This window comes from Centruroides vittatus, unplaced genomic scaffold (genome assembly GCF_030686945.1).
Source record: "Centruroides vittatus isolate TY-2023 unplaced genomic scaffold, ASM3068694v2 contig_349, whole genome shotgun sequence".
Classification (NCBI taxonomy): Eukaryota; Metazoa; Arthropoda; class Arachnida; order Scorpiones; family Buthidae; genus Centruroides; species Centruroides vittatus.
Genome location: NW_027122172.1, coordinates 530,252 through 544,721, shown reverse-complemented (window position 1 = coordinate 544,721; position 14,470 = coordinate 530,252). Strand labels below are relative to the sequence as shown.

The window sequence follows — 14,470 nt, the reverse complement described above, 5'->3', positions numbered from 1 at the left end:
GTCACGCGACTGCTCCCCGCTATTTTCTAAGCGAAGCGCGCGGTTTTAGCATCGTCGCGTATCGGCGCTAGCGAAATAGTTTTGTTTTAAAAATGTCGAAGAAAGGAGAACGAAGCCGGCGAACTACGAGTGGCCAGTTCGAGACGCTGGTTAATTTTGTGGAGCCAACCTAAATTAATGTCCTTTACCGTAAAAGATGGCCAGAAATCGTGCCGCAAAAAGATCCGGAAAGATGGCGAAAAGTAAATGATAGCTTTAAATACAATACAAATATATGACTATGGTTTTAATTTAAACGTATGCGAACGAAACCTATTTCAGAAACGATGTTGGCGCTATAGCTACTTACTTGAAATTTGAACAAGAAAGCGATTACGTCGTTGGTACAATATTCGTAAACAGATAAGGTAATTATTTTTAAGCGATACGACAACGTAGTTTATTTCCTCTCTCTCCAATTGCTCGTGAAGTAAAATCATTCTTGCACCAAAAGACGCCGCTTTCGTTACGTTCCTAACGGCAGCTCCGGAGTGACAGATAACGGAAGCTTAGTTATCGCGCGTGGCTATCGGCACCGAAAAACGAAACGTCCGGCTCGGAATAGCCTTTTCGCCGTTGATTAAACGCCAATCGCGCGCTTCCGATAGAAACCGGTTTTTATCGTATTCGTTAGCTTAACGATACTTCTCGGAATAGGTCCCCCGGTCGGTAGATTTTTACGCCACTCCGCAGCTTCGCTATTTAATAAAAGTTCTCGACGTCGCCGTCGCGGTTTTGACGTCGGAACTTTCCGTAGCCAAATAATTACGAATGTAAAACGTAGTCGTCGAACGAAGGTTTCGTATTTTACTATATTTCGTATACATCTAAGGTAAAACGGTAATAATTTGAAAACAATCGATATACGGCAGTTTCTGTACCCGTAATGTTTACGGGTATGTTTTTGGAGATAGTTACTCTAACTTTCGACATCCGCAAAGATTTGGTCCGCGCAATATTTGAAAAGTGCTTTTGTTTTATTGCGTATTGTGTATTAGGCGCTACAAATAAGAGCAACGAACGTTTTCTCTAGTAGGCCGAGAAATTTGACGTCCGTCGGCAGCTACGCACCAACATAGACCGGGGCTGGACCAACATTGTTTGGGTGTGTACGTTCCGTCTTCGTTACATTGCGGTACGAAGTTTCCTATCACTGAAAAATTGTACGCGTTGGCATTAGAATGCGTTCTAACGACGTAATAATCTTTCGTATTATAATAGTACTTACGTCCTTTTTGCTTAGCCTTATCTCTTTCTCTCTGGCATTTGCAATCTTCCATCTTGCGAAAGGTATCGGAGAGAGGTCTTCCGTCCTCGCTCCAACACTGACATTGTTCCTTATCGCTGTAGAGACATTGGCGTTCGTTATAATCTCCGTTTGCGTCGCATTCCGGAATTAGTTGCGGAAAAGGGTTTTTCAGAGCTTCTTCTCTCCGCCTCAAACAATCGGTTAGAGCGTTAGTGTCGGCCCAAGCTAAACCTACGGAAAAATAATGTTTCTCGATTAATCGAATAGTAATATTAAACTTATGTTAATTTAAATAAACGTTTCGCAATTTCTAAACGACACGACGTACCGTGAAACCGCAGAGACCGAAATATCGCCGACGACCTACCGGATTTTCACCTACTCTAAAGAAAATACAATTTCGAGCCTTTCGATTGTAAATTTATTATTATTTGACGAAGGAAGAGGGCTTCTTTCGCGTTATAGTTTAGAACCGTACGAAGTTTAAATTTCGCCGTGGCCGAAACGGTTAGGGAGTCGGCCTATCGCTCTGGAAAACCGGGATCGAATCCGGAAGAGTATCTGCCCACCGATGGTTGCGTAGATAAAACACCCGTAGTCGGTAGCGGGATCGCGCCCGACCAACTAGCCGGCCGCGCGGAGTTTTCCAGGTTTTATTCACGCGCCTAACACCTAAATAAGCGCCAGTTTTCTACGGATAGTCCTCCCGGGAAACACCCCTCTTCGCGGATCTCCTAGATGTTAAGTCGCCGAATCCCTTTCGATCCCTGTCCCGTATACGTAGTTCCTCTCGGTGTCCGCAGGGTGAAAAGTACAAAAAAGTGATTTTAATATTAGCTCCACGAGCCTCGTACGCTGTATTTAAATCATATTTTACGAAACCGTAACATCGTTTAGGAAATTTTGATCCCGCGATTAAAGATTGGTAAATTGCGGTATTACGACATTATTACCGGATAGTTTGCGAATACCGCGAAGAAGACGAGTCGTCGGTCGAAAAACTTAAAAATTAATTACCTTTTGGCCGAGAACGAACGGCGATAACTAATATCTGAAATTAGAATAACGCAAATAAAAATATTGACGTTTCGTTCTCGGGCTAGAGATCGTATAAAACGCTTTAAAATATTAAAATCGAGTACTAACTTTCATATTATTAAATTTCATTTCATTCAGCAAAAATCCCGTGGCTCTTATTTTATCTATGCGTCCTCCATCCTTGTCTTTGATTTCGAATTTGTCGTTGTCATCCTCTATAATCACGTCTACACTGTCGTCGAGATACTCTCCCCCCGGCCAGACGTCGATATTTCTTGAAAAACAACATAATTAATTCAATTTGAAAATAATTTTTTAAGATGCAGCCGACTAAAGATGTACTGTACCTGGCTGCGGAAAGGAAAAAACAGCAACTCAGCGCGACAAATTTGTAATTCATTCCTTCTAACGACGATTAAAGGCAATTTCTCTCAATTTATAGTTTATTAAATAAAAAAAATTGCAAATTTATCGCAAATTTATGACACATTCGGCAGAAATTTTTCTCTCAAAGTTATTTTAGTAAACACATTTTTTCTGTTCCGTCTTTCGATAAGCGCTTTGTAATTATAAAACTTGCAATATTTGTTATTTTTCGATGCGTTTAGATAAATTAAAACTCGCTTAATTTACAAAATGCAAAACGGTTTGTCTATTTTATGGTACACTTTGCCCTTCCGAGATAAGTCGGTAGTGGTCGGAGCAGACTAAACCACTTTTCGACCAGTTGTTGGGTAGGCATTACCTTATATCTGTTCGGAGAGAAAGCTATTAGGGATCCGTATGGAAATGCTTATCGGTTCGACCGGGCGTCGCCTATAAAGTTTTCGGTGATTAACCCATCTAGTGCAGGTTAGGGAGTGACTGACAGACTGTGGACGACGTTATTGCGAGGTTAACCGAGAGTAGGAGATAAAAGACGAATCCTATCTTCTCTACCTCTTAACGGCACAAGACCTCGAGGTCCGACCTCGGTTGTCGAAAAGATGATTAGGGCTCGAGCGGTTAGAGTTTATTTATGGACGAGGATCGTAGGATCCTGTTCACGTCGGGAACTGACACCGATCTATCAATTTCTCGCGGATAGATACGCGTTTTTCGGAATCATAAGATGCCGATGACGATGGCAATGGAGGAAGAAACGCACACTCTTCTTTAAACAAAAATACCCGTTTATTTTGAGATTGATAGGGAATACATCAATTAACATATTTGGAATATTTATATCATCGAATCGAATTATTAAACCGCGTCTCGATCGATTGGAGAGAGAGAGTTTACAAAACATCGCGAGTAGGATAAATACCTTAGTGATCCTGAGATTTGCAAAGTCCGAGGAACGAGAGTTCGCTCGAAAATAAGAGTCAATGGACTGTAGATAGATGGGATGGACGGCTTCGACGGCGGGGAATGATAATCCACGGCACACACACACTTGACAGTTGTCGAAACTTTTTCTCTCTCTGCGTCATCGTTCGTTTTCCTTTTATTTTTGGGATCTAGGGTTCGAGATTTCACGATGCGCGTCAAGGGTGGAAGTCCCTTTTGACCAATGGTGAATTACACGATATAATTATTTTTCGACAGTTAACTCGTCTTCTACAAGGAAGTATTACCGTGGGAACGATGGTTTATGACAAATTTTTACGAGAAAATTTGTCGGGTGTTTTTCCGTGTTTTGTTTCTGTGTTTGATTTAACCCTAACTTTCGAAAATCGGTTGGTAAATAAAATAAAAAATTTAAATCGAATATCGTTATTCTTATATTCGGGCCTTCGCATCATCGACTGCTACCGACCAACCGACCGGTAAGCGTATCCGAACAGATCCCGCGAAGTATAGTACCTCCTTAAACATCCGTCGAACCGACGAACGTTTTGAATAAACTACGAAATAAGAATATTTATAAGGATCTCGTTTGCATTTTTTCCAAAGTTTCCAATTTCTAAAACACTCTCGTTAATACATCGCCTAATATTTATCCATTAATGTATTCGTATAAGTAACGTACGAAGCCCAACTGTAGCTTTATCCGTAGAAGCATTTTTCCATCCTTCGGAACAAATGTCATTCGTGTAATCGAGTTTTATCGATATAAACAACGGCGTTAGAAATTATTTTTTAAAGCATTCCGCTTCGTTATTTGCACGAAATCTCTAGGTTTTGATATAAAATATGGCTTGTCTAAAAAAGATTTGACTAATTATGTTGTCTCCACTTAAATCCTTCCGGGGTGGTGCCGGGGGAGCCAACGACGTCGCCGTTTAAACATTGTCGCGTAACGACGGCGCACTATACGGGCCAAAAATTAACACCGCTAACGTCGTTTTTCGTCCGTATCGCGCCGATTGGTCTTATCGGGGTGGATCGACCTCTAAGAAACACGATTGTAGATAGCCATATTGTCCTTATCGCGAACGAGCGTACCGATGCTTGGCGTTAATGTAAAATCGATCAATCGACCTAATATAAAAATATAGAAAAAACTATATCGTCTTCGAACTTCCTTCGTTTCCAATCACCCGGAACAAAATAATCCACTTTGCAGCCACGACCCTTCTACGAAAGGTTACGCTCCTGAAAAATTATGTATATATACTTGGAGGTTTTTGGCTTATAATCGGTGAACTTTCTGTTTTACGCAATTTTGCGGAGATGTAGCCTCTAATAAAAGGTCGTCTCTGCCCAGCGAAGACTGTTTTCTTCTCGGTGATTTAACATAATGGAAGTTTGAAGACGATTTAGTTTCTTCTATACTTTTATATTGTGAAATATACCATCTGCCTATTAAACTCGATCGACCTAATATCATTAAAGTAAGCTTGTAAACATAATTAACGCGTCGAGATGATTAAACATTTATCAATTAGCGGGTCACGAACTCTAGAAGATCATTACGCGCATTCCCGAATAATTCCGTAATACTGTATTGCCACAAGCGACGCTATTCCGTAAATATAATCCGAGTGATAATGCGAGCTTGCGTATTGTTGTTCGTACGTTTTTAATCGGCATGGTTATCGGAATCTAAACACGCGACGAAAAACAGATAACGTGTCGCATTTTATGTGTCGACGATAAATTTCACTTATCCTTAGTGCGGTAGCGCTCGATCTTTTTGAGCTAGTGGCACATTCGCAATTGTTGATGGCGCAACAACCAACCAGCGTTGCATCAGAAATGTCTTTTATACGTATAAACGAAAAGTAACGTTAAAAATCTGCATTTATGTGTGTAAATGTAGTGTAATAACATAACGGATTTCGCAAACAACGAACAAAATCAACTCGTTATAAGGCATTATTGGTCCTATTAGTCCATTATATCCACGGTCAACAATATATACAGTTCTATTTTATAGAACTGTATACATTGTTGACCGTGGATATAATGGACTAATAGGACCAATAATGCCTTATAACGAGTTGATTTTGTTCGTTGTTTGCGAAATCCGTTATGTGCGGCTCCGAACGGTGTCCCGACCTTCGATAAAGTCTCTTTTAAAATTCTTTTATAAAAGAAAAAATCCAGCGACGAGTTGCTTAACTTTCTTCGCGACATTTGGTGGCGCCATCTGTTATATTTTATTTTAAAAATTAAAAAAAAAATTTAAATTATAAAACGGCAAAAAAGCATAATTTTGAAGGTATTATAAAAAATTGTAAATGCTAATAACGAGTAAAATCGTTATTAAGCCCTATCCTACTGGGGATACACATTATCCCCTTTATCTTCCCATCCCCTCGACCTTTAATCACCAAAATTTAATAGCATCGATCCCCCTAATAAACGAACCTCCCTGAAAAATATCAGTTATTTTCGACAAAAGACACACGAGTTATTAAAGTTCAAAGAGGGCGAACAAAGTTGTGTTTCACTCGTACACACACTAAATCCATACATACGGGAAAAAAATCCCGAAATTTTTTGGAATCTCGACGTTTCGACGTCCCCGAGTTTAAAAAATGTAAATGTCTTTGGGGTTCGTTTTTACCAATCGTTATACTTTCTCTCTGTTATTTATAACAAAGCGGAAAGAGTAAAAATTTGAGATAGAAATATTTTTGTAAAATAAACACAATAAGGTTGAATAAACAATATGTTTAGAGATGGACCGTCTGGGTCGGATTCCCATATTAGTCGAGTTACACCCAAGAACGAGTAAACATCACTCGACGATGAAAAAACGAGATCGATCGGAACGAGCCATCGAGGAACAGAATAGATAAAAGCTTTTTTACTTTACCGAGTTTTACTTTCCTGGCTGTTACGTGTACACGGCAAGGGGAATTATTGGAATCGTGTCAAATTTGACTCTCCGGCTCTTTTCGCCAATCTCCACGTTTTGAGACCCGAACCCAAAAAGTCAAAAAGATTCCACCAACATGTATATATACGTGCTTGCGTACGCAGGTGTTGGCATCTGTTTCGTTTAGTCACTCGGGATGGCGTAATGATTAAAAAAGGAAATTTGGCAAGGTAGCTCGAATACGAGGAACATCGAGGCTACGAAATTTTGGGGTTAAAGGTCGAGGGTGTCACGTGTCATATCTTGTGTGGGATCGGACTTAATGAAGATTTTATTGAAAATTAGCGTGGCACGATTCGTTTGTATACGGCAATGCGACGGGTGGGCGATTGTATTTAAAAGGTTAAATATTGTACGTATAACTTTAGTATTTTTATTATTTACAGTTAAATTTTTACAGCAAACAAAGCACGAACTAACACCAAACTGCTGCAGGTTATATAACACGTTAAGATAAGATTGTCAACCATCTGTGGTGAAAACCCCCCAAATCGACCCGAAATTTTCTCTAAAGCTAATAGAGATCTCTTAAAAGTGAAACACGTTTCTCCTAAATATTGTAATTTGGTTCCAGGCGCGATGCGCGGTACATCGAAAAAATATTGGTGAAATTCCACTAACCAATACGGGCAAACTGCATTTTCCGTAAATATAGAGGGAAATCTCCTAAGTTGATATATAATTTAATGACTTTACCCGATGCTCGAGACTTTCTTCAAAGAACAACCCCAGTCATTCTATACTGACGAGATGATTTGTATCGATGGTGATTACTTACAAGACTCGACTGCAATAGTTGTTGAGTTAATTATCAATAAAGTTAGAATCTCTTAAACTTTTAATCTCCAACCCCTTCTTACAACAAAAAATGTTTACACCCCAATTTTACAATGAAGTTCTCACGACTTCTCTTTATAATATACAGATCATGCTCATTTATTTAATATTTGAAAAGTGATCCGTCTCGGATAGGTTGTGACGGCCCTGCAAGTGACCCAAGTTGCTAACCTTAACGTTCGAAAGACTTCGTACGTCTCGTTAGAATAAAAATATCTCGTAAAAATGCGAGAATAATTGTTTTTATGTGATCCCGTAAAATAACTAACGAATCCAAGTTGAAAAAGTAAAGCTCGGCAAAAACGTCGAAGTAAAGGAAACTCTCGAAAGTTGTGGCATAAGCATACCGGAAGCAGATTTGACAGTAAGATTCAACGTGTGAATAAAATGCGCACGACACAAACTACAACTACAGGAAATTATGAATGATGCAATGTCGCCACGATAATAAATAGGAAAAATAAACCTCGACACAGGAAGAGACTTCGCGCTTTATGCCTTAAAACGGTTGTACGTACTGTACATTAATTTGGCCGAACGTTAGAACATCTTTAAGCAGTACCAGTGAAGGAAGTTTGAGGCGATGGACTTACGACTTAATAAGAGAAGATGAAATCGGGGCGGGGTATCCTGTTTTGTGGGAGTTAAGTATGTCCGCGTGAATATCGCGTTTACAGAAAAATTATTAAAATTGGTTCGGTTTATTTGGTTACGGCAACGCGACAGATGAGCGATCTGCCAGGAAGGATGCATCTCTAAAACTTACGTAAAGCCGACCCCAATTTCGATGTTACTAACGTGGAGAAAACCCAGAAAACTGCACGTGGCAAGTTGGTTGGCCACGCGCGATCTCACGACCGACTACCGGTGTCCGGCGGTTTTACTCAATCGGTTACTGGAGAGTGCTTATTTGACTGTAGTTTGAAAAAAATGTTAACCTATGAATTCCGAATGTCGTCATGTGTCTGTCCTTAACCTAGAGAACGGAGTTAGATAGATGAAACTCGAGATCAGATATAGAAATCGTAAGAGAAAGAAAGAGGCCAGATTAATTAACCATATCCGAACTTCCGATAGAAACCGAAAGTCACGTTATTTCGATTGAAAATTTTCGCCCCGAACGGAGTTAGATGTATAACCGCACGACTCAATTGCTAACGGGAAAAGTATGATGTACAGGGGCAAAACACCGCTTTACCCGGGCAAGTGCTACGTGTACCCGTGGCAGTAAAGGCATAATGGCGCGTAATAGCGCGTCTATCTCGCACTATATCATTGTCAAAGTAATTAAGTGAATATAATATATATACTGTATGTATTTAAAATGTTATCCCTTTCCGAAAGAATTATATTCAGTTTATTATTTTGTTAAATTTTTTGCCAATAGACGACGCTACACGTAAAGCCGAAAATCGAATGTCAACAAATTAATTGATATGTGGAAATTCGTCAATATTTTAATACGAGAAGCGCGACAAGATCTAAGTTAGGGATACGTAAAAGTAATTTCCGAGTTTCGTAGCAATTGGTCGAACGGCCGTAGCGAACAAACAAGCAAACATCCTCATTTATATATATAGATTAACAAAAGATTTATGCGACACATTCGTTTCTTTATGTATCGTATTTATTTCATATGCCTTAGTTTCTCCAAGCTTTCGCTACCGTCTAAAATTTTATTCCAGACAAGAATGGTGGCAACCCCCTAGTTAAGAAATGCTGCCCTATGTCAAAAAAGTTCTAGACAGCTCACTAGATGGAAACTACTCTGTAATTGAGCGTATTAATATTGTACAGTACCCATATTTTGTATAAGTAGAAGCGTAATGGAATTTTGACAGAACGTTTTATTTGTACAGATTTTGTTTGCGTATCAATCTGAGAATTTTATTGGTCCGTCTAAAAGTATAGCAGTTAGCAGTCTCGAAAAGTATAAAAGAGATGCGCCTTATAATCGAAAATATAACCAATCTAAGTAAAAACTTCCAAAAATTTAGTAGCCCTCTAGTGGAAAAAAAACACGAAATATCAACGAGAAAGCGCTACATGCAAAAATGGTGATTGCTAATTGGACTTTTTCAATAATTAACGATTATTTTGGGATAAAGCGCATTTCTGAAATGATCGTATATTGTATGGCGCACGAAATAATCGTAAAAGTACGATAAGCGCTTCCATCTTTTTTTTTTGTAACTCTTTCTGCCCAGTGGGCACTAAGAGGGCCTCTTACAGCAAGGCCATTATGGGTTCGGCCGGGCCCACAATAGGGCGGCCGGGTGGTGAGGGAAGGAGATCGACATATCCGGACCGACCACCCCCCCCCCTCCACACAGGAGGAGTCCATAGAGGTACTGCTCCGCTCGCACTTTCCGTGTGATGAGCAGTCTGAGGACACCGAGGAACAGAGGCGGCTTCGTAGCGATGCGGAGTTGCCCGTTCCTGAGGCCGTGTCGACAGAGCCGGTAACTGACTCTGAGGTAGCCCACACCATCGGCAACCTAAGAAAGAGGAAGGCACCTGGCGATGACGGAATCACGGTCGAAATGGTACAAGTTCTGCAATATGAACGTCCTGGCTTGCTCCGTGTACTGTACCAGAAGTGTCTACTCCTGGGTCACTTCCCAGTGCAGTGGAAGCGGGCGCGTCTTGTGTTTATTCATAAGAGTAGGCGCCTGAAGAACGAACCTAGGTCCTACAGACCGATCAGCTTGTTGCCAGTCCTGGGGAAGGTTCTCGACAGAATCCTCAGTGACAGAATATATTACCATCTGAAGCGGGGAGGGATGCTACACCCGCAACAATATGGATTCCGCCCGGACACGTCGACCTGCCGTGCACTACATCGAGCGATCAATCTGGTTCACCAGAATCGCTCGCAGGGCCTCCACACGTCTCTCGTTTCGATGGACGTCGAGGGGGCATTCGACAATGTCTGGTGGCCGTCCATTGTGGGTGAGCTGCGGAAGGCGAACCTGCCGACCACCCTCATTGCACTTACCAGGAGCTTCCTGAGCAACCGCTGCGTCGTTTATCAAACACAGAGCAACAAGTATGAGAGGATACTGGAAAGGGGCTGTCCGCAGGGGTCCTGTATTGGACCCCTACTATGGAACGTTCTAGCAGACACGGCGCTGCGACTAGTCCTACCGGACGACGTCCAGCTGCAAGCATATGCTGACGATCTGTTGCTAGTAGTTGCCGGTTACAGTCGTAGCGGGATGGAGACCCGTGGCAACGAAGCAATAGAATGACTCGTTCGCTGGGGACAGCTGCACAAGATATCCTTCAGCCCTGAGAAATCAGAGGCCCTGACGGTGGCCCGGACCGGTGTATTGGCTCGCCGACCGATATACCGGATACGGGGCAACCCCATCAGAAGGGTGAACGAGTTAAAGTACCTTGGTGTAATCATCGACCAGACACTATGTTGGACGCCACATCTCAGGAGTGTTCGTGAAAGAACAAACCAGACGATAGCGGCACTATCGAGACTAGCTAGACAGGACTACGGGCTAAGTGGAGAAGCGCTTCGATCCATCTACAAGATGAGTGTAGAGCGCGTTATCTGCTATGCCTGTGGGGTTTGGTGGAAAGATTCCGCCAACGTCAAACAGAGCAGAACATTGCTAACCATACAGAGACCCGCTGCCCTGCGGATCACCAGAGCATACAGAACTGTGTCAACGGAGGCGGCCCTGGTCTTGGCCGGGCTGCTCCCGTTGCCCTTGGTCGTAAGTCAAGAGGCAGCCTTCTATAGGACAACTGTGGAGGGCGTTGAGGCAAAGCATTGTAATCAGATGTACCCGGTCAGACTTAGACGTCGGACAGACGTACTGAGGGTCCATCCGGCCTATCGGATTGGACTTGACTGGGATGTCGGTGAACCGACTCATATCGGCGTTGAAATATACACCGATGGCTCGAAAGACGGTAGCTTAGTAGGAGCTGCGTACTGCGTCTTCTCTGACGGAGTAGAAGTGCACTGTCAGTCGGTCAGACTGAACGAGGAAGCGTCCGTGTTCCAGGCAGAACTGGTGGCCCTGGTGGGGGCGTCCCAGTGGATCTTACTACATCCAGGTCCAGAGCCGGTCACGGTTTACTCAGATAGCCAGTCCGCGCTTCAGGCTTTGAGCGATGGATACCACAAAGACCCGTTGGTAAAGGAGATCAGAGGCAAGGTACTGAGGGCGAGGCACGAGCGACACGTTGCTCTGAGATGGGTCCGAGGCCACACCGGGATCCTGGGTAACGAACGTGCCGATCATCTGGCTAAGGCGGGGGCCAGAGGCCCATTTGTAACGAGGACGGTAGAACCCTCGGAAACTTACATAAAAGGTACTTTGCTGCGACGATCGATGACATGCTGGCAAGAGAGCTGGACTCAGAGTGCAGTAGGTAGGCCAACCTATGCCTTCGTGCCTGATGTTGGCCTTACTCCAGTGAGTTTGTGTTGGTATACGACGCAAATATTGACCGGACACGGGAGGTTTCCCCATTTCAAGTCCAAATTTGGACAAGGAGATGGTAGCTGCTCCTGTGGGTGTCCTCGCGGAGACGCGAGGCACTATGTGCTTGACTGTCCTCTCACTGAGGACTTCCGCCTAGGGGCCGACCAGGTTAACTGGAGAATGCCCCCTGAACAAGTACTTAGAACGCTAGCAGCTAGTAAAGGAAACCTAAAGAGACTAAAGGAATTGATGGTTAAAGTAATAGATCTACTTGATCTATAGAACCCAGCAGCCACACTGGGCGGGGTGCTCTCTTCCTGTAGGGAGAAGTGCCCCATATCTTAATATCTAAGTGTCTGTACGAATTATAAATCTAAGTGTCTGTACGAATTATAATATAAAATAATGACAGAGCAAAGTTAAAATGCGGCGCAAGCTGCATATATACACACAAAAGTTATGCCAGAGTTAGAGCGTTGGGCCTAAAGGAACGGATGGGAGCCCGAAAGAAGTACCTGGTGGCCCAACTAAAAGAGTCAAAGACTACCTAATGGTATGAGACCAAAGCCTATGATTAAGGCATAGTCTCTTTGAACCCTGTAGTGCCAATAGGCGGGGCAGGGCAAGAGTTTGCTTTATGAGGACCACCCCCCGAAAAATTCCTGGGGATTTTTCGAACCGTCCGGATTCGATCCCGGGTCCTCCGGGGCGGCAGGCTGCTAACCTTGACCGCTCGGCCATCCGGCCTGGAGCGCTTCCATCTGTCGTACAGATGGCAACATTGATCAAAATTATGTAACATCTGTATAATTAATTAGCCAGGTTATAGCACTATAGTTAACTCGGCTCTATCATTCGAGATTATTTTCTATAATCTAGATAAACATTTTCTTAAAATTCTTTATTAAAACCATTCTTCGTCACATTCGATTTCATCCGTGCTCGGCTCCGAAACTTTATTACCACGTTTATCGACACACCAACAAGTTCCCGTGCTGGCCCAACATTGCGTTCGTTCGTATGTACCGTCTTCTTTACATTGAGGAATGTAAGAGCCTAATAGAACTATTAAGAAAACGTAGTAAATCCTAAACACTCGGAATGAGGCATACGTATAAAAAGTGCGTAAGATTCTTACCATCTTTTTCGGCAGAAGCTTTATCTCTGGGACATTCGCAAGCTTTGATTTTTTTGGATGGTGCAGTCAGCGGAATGCCTTTTTTGTTCCAACATTGACAAAAAGAATGATCTTTGTGACACTGAAGTCCTTTGTAATCGCCATTTTTGTCGCATTCTGGGACCACTAATCCTACAGCATCGTGACTCTGTTCTCTCTTTCGATGTTTTTCACATTCAGTCTCACCTTTACAAAATATTCGTATTGTATTTACGAATACAAAATTTGTTTAAAACATTACTATAGTGTTTTAACCAAGTTTGATTGTGACGTAGACGACACGGCGTCACAAAAATCACCGGGATAAGCGAATTTCCGTAGAACGCCAATATACTAGCACAGAATATAGTTATATCTAGGGGAGTCCTTACATTTTGAAATTATTCACAACACAGAAAATGTTATAAATATTCAAAACAATCTGTTTCTTGCCACTGTTTGATGGCTTGCCTTTCTTGTGTTTGGTGAACAATATTTCGCATTCCGCAATATTAAACAGAACCGAATTCGCCCCCTTATTATTTGAATTTTTATTATTGTGTATTTGTTTTTAGTTTTCGTACGCCAATAATTTTAAAATAAACAAAACATTGTCGTGTTTCTTGCTGTGAATAATTACACGCGGTAAATATATAGTACAAGTGCGAACTACAGTATATTGTATGCAAGTACGACGTACTGGCGTTCTTCGGTAGTCCATCTATCACGGTGATCCTTGTGACGTCGTGTCGTCTACATTACTAACAACTTAGTCGAGACGATGCAGCTGGATTCTTAACGGGTTATAATATGCCTAATTAATTAGGATACTAAGTAATTTGGACTATAGACAGAGGATTAAGCCGCCGTCTCACAATTAAATTTTAACACAAGATGACGGCTTTATCGCCAATTGTTAGTCTAAATGAATTAACATCGTAATAATTAATTAGTCATATTATAGCCGGTAAGGACCCTGTTGTATTGTTTAATTATAAACTGATGTTAAGTTGTAAATAATAATAAACTCACCTTTTACGTAAATAATAAAGATGATAATCTGAAAAACAAATTAAATAGCTATAAAATTCGAATGCACTGCAATAAAAATGTTATAAAAATACTTACCCCGAGAGCAGTTACAGACTTCATTTTTTAAGGCCTGAGATATATCAAAAACGATATAAGAAGGCGCTTATAGACGAACAAATTTGAATTTTAAATTAAGCGCAACGATTTTTCGGATTTAAAATAGATCAATATTGAATGGAATAGAAAAATAATTTAACTTACCAGATCCGACACAGTTGTAATTCGATGTTGATTTTCACCACCGTTTTATAATTTCGTATCTCTTTACATTTGTGCATTCTCACGTGTTAATTTATCTTTTA

The 14,470-nt window shown here is 41.7% G+C and overlaps 3 protein-coding genes across 3 annotated transcripts; 1 reads left to right on the top strand and 2 right to left on the bottom strand.

Moving 5' to 3' along the window:
* Positions 1–997: 997 nt before the first annotated feature.
* LOC136974490 (U20-hexatoxin-Hi1a-like) lies at positions 998–9,713 on the bottom strand. Its single transcript, XM_067269401.1, has 5 exons — positions 9,703–9,713; positions 2,435–2,600; positions 2,306–2,339; positions 1,268–1,519; positions 998–1,192 (listed from the first exon to the last, which is right to left on the bottom strand). Exons 1-5 carry the CDS (start codon positions 9,711–9,713, stop codon positions 1,041–1,043), a joined length of 615 nt encoding a protein of 204 aa, XP_067125502.1. The 3' UTR covers positions 998–1,040.
* Positions 9,714–11,017: 1,304 nt separating this feature from the next.
* On the top strand, positions 11,018–12,202 carry LOC136974489 (uncharacterized). The gene has a single exon (XM_067269399.1). The coding sequence runs from the start codon at positions 11,018–11,020 to the stop codon at positions 12,200–12,202; it is 1,185 nt and encodes a 394-aa protein (XP_067125500.1).
* Positions 12,203–12,802: 600 nt separating this feature from the next.
* On the bottom strand, positions 12,803–14,228 carry LOC136974463 (U20-hexatoxin-Hi1a-like). The gene is made up of 4 exons (XM_067269372.1): positions 14,205–14,228; positions 14,109–14,136; positions 13,059–13,283; positions 12,803–12,985 (listed from the first exon to the last, which is right to left on the bottom strand). The coding sequence occupies exons 1-4, from the start codon at positions 14,226–14,228 to the stop codon at positions 12,825–12,827; spliced, it is 438 nt and encodes a 145-aa protein (XP_067125473.1). The 3' UTR covers positions 12,803–12,824.
* Positions 14,229–14,470: the final 242 nt, after the last annotated feature.